Source organism: Prorops nasuta, unplaced genomic scaffold, assembly GCF_024137725.1.
Source record: "Prorops nasuta isolate Cenicafe-Biocafe unplaced genomic scaffold, Cenicafe_Pnas_1.2 PNAS00001, whole genome shotgun sequence".
Classification (NCBI taxonomy): Eukaryota; Metazoa; Arthropoda; class Insecta; order Hymenoptera; family Bethylidae; genus Prorops; species Prorops nasuta.
The window spans coordinates 15,325,490-15,335,741 of record NW_027116798.1 but is presented as its reverse complement, the minus strand read 5'-3'; the positions used below and the strand labels follow the sequence as shown (position 1 = coordinate 15,335,741).

At 38.1% G+C, this 10,252-nt stretch overlaps 1 protein-coding gene across 1 annotated transcript; it reads left to right on the top strand.

Moving 5' to 3' along the window:
* The first annotated feature begins 7,932 nt into the window (after nt 1-7,932).
* On the top strand, nt 7,933-10,033 carry LOC136773065 (uncharacterized). The gene is made up of 7 exons (XM_066726437.1): nt 7,933-7,968; nt 8,096-8,160; nt 8,254-8,305; nt 8,771-8,983; nt 9,145-9,342; nt 9,414-9,418; nt 9,586-10,033. The coding sequence occupies exons 1-7, from the start codon at nt 7,933-7,935 to the stop codon at nt 10,031-10,033; spliced, it is 1,017 nt and encodes a 338-aa protein (XP_066582534.1).
* The last annotated feature ends 219 nt before the right edge of the window (nt 10,034-10,252 follow it).

The following is a 10,252-nucleotide window of genomic DNA, read 5'->3' as shown; positions in this document are numbered from 1 at the left end:
ACTGAAATAAACATCACACCTCTTCTGCTAACGAAGAAGAAGCGATAGATACATGTTAACCTCCTTCTTATCACAGATGACCAAGGAAATGCACACTTTCTATGTATACGAAATCTTTCTAGATTAATAAGCAACCAGACAAATAAAAGGGGACATACTATTCATATTTGTGAACGGTTTGTAATGGATGTACAAATATATGTATACATAAATATTATATTCATACTAAAATCATATTCATTTTTTGTTTAGCTGTCTACACTATTTTCATACGGCAGATAAACTTCAGGTTCATGAGAGGGATTGTGTGCAGCTTAATGACAATATCCGTGTCATACTGCCAAAGAATGCAGAAGACTGTTGGGTATCTTTTAAGAACCAGAAGAACAGTGAAAGAGTGCCGTTTGTCGTCTATGCAGACTTTGAATGTTTACTACAGAAAATTGACCATAGTAGTAATAGTAGTAGTAAAAATAGTTACGATTATCAGAAACATGTACCTTTTAGTGTAGGGTATTATTTAAAAAGTGCTCGTGATGCGTCACTTTCATTTTATAATTCACATCGAGGTGCTAATTGAATCGAATGGTTCGTATGCGAGCTCGAGAGCATTGCACGCATCGTCAGCGAAAAATTGAGGACTGTAATACCGATGAATATTCTCAGTGATGTTGAAATTTCGCGGCACTACAGTGAACCTAATTGTCACATTTGTGGAAAACCGTTTCTTCCAAATCAAGTTCGTATTCGCGATCATGATCACCTAACTGGTAGATATAGAGGACCGGCTCATAATAATTGCAACTTAAATTTTAAAGACTCGCATGTTATTCCTGTAATATTCCACAATTTATTCAGCTATGATTCACATTTTATTTTTGAGGCGATCGTGAATACGCTTGAGGGATCGGTAAATTTGCTGCCTGTAAATAAGGAAAAATACACTTCATTTAGTAAATATCTGCGAAAGTATAATATACAGCTAAGATTCATCGATTCGTTCAAATTTATGGCATCCAGTTTGGATAAATTGAGTTCATATCTGAATAGATCTCAGCTGAAAAATTTAGAGTCACAATTCTCGGAATTAAGTATTGAACAGTTCAGCCTGCTTACGAGAAAAGGTATTTTTCCTTACGATTATGTGGATAACATTACTCGCTTGGAAGAAACGGTTTTACCTGCACGAGAGTTGTTCTACAATAGACTGTTCGATAGCGATATCACAGAAGAAGCATATAATCATGCCAAAGAGGTATGGACCAAATTCTCTGTGACAACACTCGGGGAGTACAGCGATCTTTATTAAAGACCGATGTCCTATTGTTGACCGATGTTTTCGAGAGTTTTCGAGATAGCTGCATGAAAAATTATAGTTTAGATCCCGCTCACTATTATACGCTTCCAGGCTTCACTTGGGACGCGATGCTCAAGCATACGGGAATCCGTCTGGAACTCTTCACAGACGTGGACATGTTGCTTTTTGTTGAACGCGGTATACGCGGTGGTTTGAGCCAGTGCTCCAACCGCTACGAGAGGGCCAACAATCGGTACATGCGAAACTACGATCCGGCGGAACCGTCGAAATACTTGATGTATTACGACGTTAATACTCTATATGGATGGGCAATGTGTCAACCGTTGCCTACCCACGGTTTCCAATGGATCGATGACGCTGCCAAACTCGACATCCAATGTGTCCGAGGATTCGTCCGAAGGTTATATTTTGGAGGTGGACTTGGAATATCCACGCGAGCTTCACGACAAACACTCCGATCTACCATTCTGCCCGGTGCGTGAGAAGCCGCCAGGTTCACACCAGGAGAAACTGCTCGCAACTGTCGACGATAAGAAGCGTTATGTGATACACTACCGTGCTCTACAGCAGTGTATACGTAACGGTATCGTCTAAAAACGCATTTATCGAGGTTTAAAGTTCCAGCAGTCCACCTGGCTGAAGTCGTATATCGAATTAAATACACGCTTGCGGACAGCCTCAAAAAACGATTTCGAGAAGAATCTCTTCAAGCTAATGAACAACGCAGTATTTGGTAAGACTATGGAAAATGTTAGGAATAGAGTTGACGTGAGGCTCGTAACCAAGTGGGAGGGAAGATACGGGGCGGAAGAGTTGATTTCCAAACCGAATTTTCACAGTCGTGCGATATTTAAAGAGAATTTGGTCCCTATTCAATTGTCGAAATTATCCGCGAAGTTTGATAAGCCCGTGTACGTAGGCATGAGCATTTTAGATATTTCAAAGACCTGTCTGTATGAATTCCATTACGATTATATGCTTCCTACATTCGGAAGTAAATGTAAAGCGATGTATACCGACACGGACAGTCTAGTGTACAGTATCGAGTGTGATGATGTTTACTCGGTCATGAAACGTGATCTGGTCAAATTCGACACCAGCGATTACCCCGCTGATAATCGGTACGGCTTACCTCGAGTCAATAAAAAAGTGCCTGGGCTAATGAAGGACGAGAACAATGGAAAGATCATGACCGAGTTCGTTGGACTGAGAGCGAAAATGTATACCTTTAAGGTGCAGGATTGTACGAAAATTACCAAAAAGGCTAAGGGGGTCAAAGGTTATGTTATCGATAGAAACATAACCTTTGACGACTACAAGGATTGTTTGGATAATTTCACCGTACAGTCCCGTAACCAAATTTTAATTCGTTCGAAATTGCACAAGGTGTTTTCCACTACTCAGCGAAAAATTGCTCTCAGTCCGTATGACGATAAGCGTCACATAACACCCGGTTGCGTAGCGACTCTACCTTGGGGACATCATAGGTTAAAAGACTAGATTTTAATAGCTGTATTTATTGTATTATATTATATTACATAAATTATTATTATTATTATTACAAAACATTATTCTTATTTATCCACGAATTATGCGTTTTATCCATTCCTAACCATTTTACAAATACTTTATTCCCTTTCTTACGCAATATCTTCTCTAACAAGTATACATCAGGATTAGCTGTTTTTAAAAGTTCATATTCATAAAATCCACCATGTATGTGTGTACCACGAGAATCTCTAAGTAGATACGTGGCAGGATTTGTCCTTTGCACTTTTGTAATTTGAAATATTTCAGTAGTCCAATTCGGTGTGTATCCTTTAGCAAACGCATTTTTGTATTTACTGATTCGCACGAAATCACCAGCCTTGAACTTGGTACGTCCAACGATCTTAATGTTGCTATATACAGTAGCAAGCAGATGCTCAGCATGCTCAGGTTTCACGTCAACGGGTCGCATTCCTATAGTACGATGTCTTCGCGCGTTATAATCATCCACCAGCTGTTGCAGTATATTTCGCCATTTGTAACTACCGTCCAGTGTAAAACGTTTCCACATTTCGGTTTTTAACGTTCGATTCCAACGCTCGACTATTGAGGCTTTTAACGTGCTATACGTGGTGTAATGATTTATTCCACGTTTTTTCATGAGCAGTTGAAACTCGTTGTTGTAAAATTCTTTACCATTATCAGTTTGCAAATTTTTGGGACATCTTCCACTCTTTAAAATTTTTCCCATAGCTATGGTCACTTCCTTACCACTTTTTGTCTTAAGCGCTACTGCCCAACCATACTTCGATAAGGTATCCATCACTGTCAGAATATAGTGATGACCAGTATCAAGGTAATAACGCATATCAACAAGGTCAGCCTGCCAGAGATCATCGAAACCACGTATTATGACTTTTCGTCGTGGAAAATTTCTTCTCGCAGGGACATGTAACTCTTGCACCAGTTGTTTCTTTTCTTCACTCACGATTTTCCCCGATTCTCTTTTTACAACCTTTCCCCCAGGCACATATAATTTCTGTTTCTTTTCTTCACTCATGATTATTTTTCTTTCGAAAGCAATCGATTATCATGAGTATAAAATGTATGATGCATCCTAAACATTCAATTTTTGGTTTCCATCATTAATCTTGCTGTTTGTTTGCAAAAGTTTTGCCTCAATCTCCTGTATTTTTTTATTTATTCTCTCTTCAATTTTCTCCTCCAATTTAGCTAAACTGTGTTGCAAGAACTTTATATTCACAGCACACAGGTTCAACGGTTCACCTGACCGGTTTAGCGGTTCAACCGATCTGTTTAGCGGTTCAATCGAGCTGTTCAGCGGTTCGATTGTCCGGTTTAGCGGTTCGACCGACCGGTTCAACGGTTCACCTGACCGGTTTAGCGGTTCAACCGACCTGTTTAGCGGTTCGAATGACCGGTTTAGCGGTTCGACCGACCGGTTCAACGATTCACCTGACCGGTTTAGCGGTTCAATCGAGCTGTTCAGCGGTTCGTTTGACTGGTTTAGCGGTTCGACCGACCGGTTCAACGGTTCACCTGACCGGTTTAGCGGTTCGACCGACCGGTTTAGCGGTTCGACCGACCGGTTCAGCGGTTCAATCGAGCTGTTTAGCGGTTCAACCGACCTGTTTAGTGGTTCAATCGATTGGTTCAACGGTTCATCTAACCAGTTTAGTGGTTTGACCGACCTGTTTATCGGTTCAATCAATCGGTTTAGCGGTTAACTGACCTCTTAACGATTAGACCGACCGGTTTACCGATCCAAGTGACCCTTTTATCTGTTTAATGGTTTGGTTAATAATGTAACCGGTCCGTTTTATGTAATTAAAAGCTTTACACTGTTCAATGCTCTACGTTAAACTAACACTTTCCAGCACTGATATGATGCTTTATGCTACTCGATTGTTGCATACTCATCGAATCCCTTCCGATATCGACCATTTTGCATACCACTGTCCTTATCAATTTTCTTTTCTTCACTCATGATTCTTTTTCTTTCGAAAGCAATCGATTATCATGAGTATAAAATGTATGAAGCATCCTAAAAATTCACTTTTTGGATCCATCATTAATCTTGCTGTTTGTTTGCAAAAGTTTTGCCTCAATCTCCTGTATTTTTTTATTTATTCTCTCTTCAATTTTCTCCTCCAATTTAGCTAAACTGTGTTGCAAGAACTATATATTCACAGCACACAGGTTCAGCGGTTCAACCGACCTGTTTAGCGGTTCAATCGAGCTGTTCAGCGGTTCGATTGACCGGTTTAGCGGTTCGACCGACCGTTTCAACGGTTCACCTGACCGGTTTAGCGGTTCAACCGACCTGTTTAGCGGTTCAATCGAACTATATAGCGGTTCAACCGACCTGTTCAGCGGTTCAATCGAACTGTTCAGCGGTTCGATTGACCGGTTTAGCGATTCGACCGACAGGTTCAACGGTTCACCTGACCGGTTTAGCGGTTCAACCGACCTGTTTAGCGGTTCAATCGAGCTGTTCAGCGGTTCGATTGACCGGTTTAGCGATTCGACCGACAGGTTCAACGGTTCACCTGACCGGTTTAGCGGTTCAACCGACCTGTTTAGCGGTTCAATCGAGCTGTTCAGCGGTTCGATTGACCGGTTTAGCGTTTCGACCGACCGGTTCAACGGTTCACCTGCCGGTTTAGCGGTTCAACCGACCGGTTCAACGGTTCACCTGCCGGTTTAGCGGTTCAAACGACCTGTTTAGCGGTTCAATTGAGCTGTTCAGCGGTTCGATTGACCGGTTTAGCGGTTCGACCGACCGGTTCAGCAGTTCAATCGAGCTGTTTAGCGGTTCAACCGACCTGTTTAGCGGTTCAATCGAGCTGTTTAGCGGTTCAACCGACCTGTTTAGCGGTTCAATCGATTGGTTCAACGGTTCACCTAACCAGTTTAGTGGTTGGACCGTCCTGTTTAGCGGTTAACCGACCTCTTTAACGATTAGACCGACCGGTTTACCGATCCAAGTGACCCTTTTATCTGTATAACTGGTTTGCTTAATAATGTAACCGGTCCGTTTTGTGTAATTAAAAGCTTTACACTGTTCAATGCACTACGTTAAACTAACACTTTCCAGCAATGATATGATGCTTTATGCTACTCGATGGTTGCATACTCATTGAATCCCTTCCGATATCGACCATTTTGCATACCACTGTCCTTATCAATTATTAAAAATCCATAATCTTCCTACCAATACTTTGAACACAATTCGCAATATTTTTCAAATGTCATATCAGTGTTTACATGATCTTTGTATACATGCTTCAAGTTAGTCCCATCCTGCTTAAAAATGATTATTATATTTGCATTGTCACGAATTAGATGTTTTGGGATCTTGGCATAGGTCTGACAAAGATAGAAGCAATCGATGCTCGAGTGCCGACCCATTGAAAAGTAGTCTCTTATATTGTTCTGCTTATCGCTTGCCACATCATCAAATATAGAGATTGAAATTGGTAATGCATCTGTCACATTTATAACCTCACTATTATTTGAAAATTGATGATAACCAATTTCCTCCATATCTGTCAATAGCTGTTCCAAGTAACGGTACTTCGGTTGCTGTAACGATTTCGAGTAAACGTACAGGTTGTCAAATCTTACACCGTGAGGACTCTCAATAAGACTTAGCAATACGTTTGTTTTCCCACAATTTGAGGGTCCGCAAACTATACAGCGTATAGTTGAAGGAAGCAAAGATCCATGACGTTTCATATCACTAACGGTGGCAGTGTGATAATCGGTATTAGAGATATTGATACTTAATGGTTGCTTTACGAAATGCATTCTCGAACGACTGTGATGTTAAATCTTAATTGCACGAGCTATTTATAGGCATGAAATCGGAGATATGAATCAGTTTTCATTATGCCTGTATTTGTGTTGGATGTTACAAGTTTGGAGGAGTTAAGCAGTGATCAATTGGAATACGTACCGAAAATTGTACTTTTAAAGTAGTTTTCACACAGTATTGACAGATATTGGAATAAATTACCCAAGCATATTCGTGCAGATCCTGAGGTTCAAAAATATCGCTATTGTTTACAACATTTCAATCTACCTAATACTACTCATGCGGATGGACTACCACCGTTGATAAAAGATTGTTATACATGTCGTGCGTTGGATGTGGATCATTTCTTAATAAAACAATAAACAAACTACCGTTCGAGCTTCATTTACCGGGATACAATTACTGTGGACCAGGAACTCGACTTCAAGAACGATTAGCACGCGGTGATCGAGGTGTGAATCAGTTGGATGAAGCCTGTCTAGAACACGATATCGCATATTCGCAATACAAAGACTTGTCGCAGCGTCATCAAGCTGATAAAGTGCTCGCAAAACGTGCACGTAGACGTATCACAGCTGCTGACGCAACCTTGGGTGAGCGTGCTGCAGCAACAGCTGTCTGGACGTCTATGAACGCAAAGCGTAAACTTGGTTTAGGATTACAAACAGATATGGTGAGGAAAGCAGCAGTGAGAAAAACTGGAAATAGTGCTGTAAAAAAACGGAAAATTCGAGTGCCTAAAAAACGGGGCGGCTTGTTGCCTTTGCTCCCACTGCTAAGTGCGGTGGGAGCACTAGCAGGTGGAGCATCAGGTATAGCGAAAGCTGTAAACGATGCCAGAACTGCGAAAAAACAGTTGGAAGAAATGCAGCGTCACAATCGTATGATAGAAGCAACTGCAAGAGGTGGACGGAGGCTGTATCTCGCACCGTACAAACGAAGCGGAGGAGGGGTAGCAAAAAAATCAATGTCAAAGAAACGAACAAAAAAGTAACTGTACACGGTCTACCAAGATCTGGTGCTACAAGTAATATTCAATTATATCACGTATGTCGTGATATACCAAATTTCCGTGGAGTCTTTATGCGTACAAGTCTACCACGAAACGGTCCATGTTCTAATGAATGTGCAATCGTTAACCTTGACGATTCTAATGTTCCAGGCACTCACTGAGTTGCCTACGTTAAATGCAATAATCTTGTAAAGTATTTCGATTCTTTCGGTAATCTGAAACCACCGACTGAACTTGTTCGGTACTTCGGTCCGCTTAGTACAATTTATTACAATCATGACCAATATCAGTCGTATGATACGAGCATTTGTGGTCAGTTGTGTGTTAAATTTCTAAGAGAACAGGGACCCTATTCTTGAAACTGTTCGTAATGTTACGTATGCGCATGATTCGAACGATGGAAATGCGCATACGTTTCTAAAACGGTATTCTTGAGCAGTATTCGCAAGTGGAAACGTATAATCTTTCCATTGCACTGATTTACGTTTGGCAACGTAGGAAGACGTATGTACTTTTCAAAAAAATTGACTTTCTTCCCTGATCAGCTTGACCAGTCGGCAAGGGAATGTGGAACCTGTAAAACGTTATATTTTGAAGAATATTTGGTTTCCAATCCTTTAATAAAACTAAGACAGATATGGATGAAAAGGTATTGTATTTCATTCAATTAATTAATATTATATCAAATAAACAGTCAATTGAACTCTCGAAAACCGTTAAGAATGGAAGTTGAGCCTTGAGAGTTAATCACAGGTTATCCATGTGTCTTAATTATAGTATCATTTAATTAAGCAATAATACAACTTAATTAAATGATACAATAATTAAGACACAGATAACCTGTGATTGCCTCAAGGTCCAACTTCCATTTTTAAAGGTTTTCTTATATAAAATAATTAAAATTATTTTTAGAATTAAGCAAAATTGTACAATATTTTAATAACGTAAACACACAAAATCTTTATTGTCTTAATACAGAATTTGTTTCTTAATCATAATTTGATGTAAAAATACAGGTTAGAATTTTGTAAAATAATGTAAACGTTTTTGAAAATTGTATTAACTGGACCTTATTTTTATCAATATTATTGATGAATGTTATTCTATATTTTAGTTGGATGGTGTACAAAAAAGAAAAAGATGTGCCAACATCACAAACGAACAAACAACATTATTGTTTGAGTATTTAAAAATGCACCCGCAATTACTAAAAGGAAAATTTACATCATCTTACACTCTAAAAGACGCTATATCTTTATGGACAGAAATTACTGAAATTTTAAATACAGTTAATGGCGCTAAGAAAGATTGGAAAGGTTGGCGTAAGGTAATTATATCTTTATATTTATAAAACTGTAATGTATATTAAATAGTTCTTATTCATGAGAAAACTTTAAATAATTTGTATAATTAGTGTCATAGTAGTAATCTTTTAATATAATATTAATTTAAAATAATATTTTAATCTGAATAAAAATATATTTGTAGTGCTGGCATGATTTACAATCACGAAGTAAAAAAAAACAAAGCGAAATAAAACAATCTATGGCAGCAACGGGAGGTGGTAAAGCAATTGAAACGTTAACACCACAAGAAGAACAGATTATTGATGTCATGTGTTCTACCAGTATTTACGGTCATCCTGATATAGGAGAATCTGTTGTAAATATAGTGGAAGAATCAGAAGTAAGATTTAACACATAGATTAATGTTGTATATATTATATTTCTAATTATTTATATTTATTACTAATGTAGGATGGGTAGCAAATATATATACATATAATACATTACAGATATGAAATTACGTTATATTTTAATTGTAACTAAAATAGAAGAACTTTATATATGTATATTATGTATGTATATGGCCATGTATATATGCTAATATATTTTATGGAAGTAATCATTAACATAATTACTATTGAAGATGGTTTATATTGACGTTACAGAATGAGTCAATGGAAGTCGAATATCTGCAGGAATATGAGGAAGATGTTGTCTCTATTGCAAATTCCGATGATGCGCAGAATAAACCAACTTCTAAAAAAATTTTATACGGAAAGGAGAATATAATAAGAAAGCAAAACACCAATATAAATGCAAATGAATCTTCTTGTATAAGTAATGAACTTAAGAATAACGGAATGACATCAAATGCTATTTATTGCGAACAGGGCAAAACTGAGAAGAAAAAAAATATTAGTAAAAAGGCATTACAAAATACACTTGAAGTATCAACAAATTTGAACAATATTTATGAAAACACATATGAACTAAAAAAGAAATATTATGAAGAAAGATTAAAATATATGAAAAGATCTGTAGAAGCCAAAGAAAAAATGGCTATAAGTGTAGAGAATTGCAAAATATCCTAATGGCCATTCTACACTAGGGAATAATCCGAGTGACAGTTTTATTACATAAGATTCTTATATAAAAGAATGTGTTTACATTGGTCACTTGGATGAACCATTAGTAGGATGATCCTCTGATGTAGAACACCCATAACAGATATATATTATTCTCCACAGCATAATAACCGTGAAAAGGTGTAATTATAAAAACTTGAAGTACGCTTTCTATGTTTGTGATAT

Bases quoted from the DNA above. Each gene is read 5' to 3' on its own strand.
- LOC136773065 (XM_066726437.1), top strand. From the start codon at position 7,933: ATGACCAATATCAGTCGTATGATACGAGCATTTGTG. The intron at 7,969-8,095 runs GTCAGTTGTGTG...ATTCTTGAGCAG, and splicing joins GTATGATACGAGCATTTGTG to TATTCGCAAGTGGAAACGTA. The intron at 8,306-8,770 runs GTATTGTATTTC...TCTATATTTTAG, and splicing joins AGACAGATATGGATGAAAAG to TTGGATGGTGTACAAAAAAG.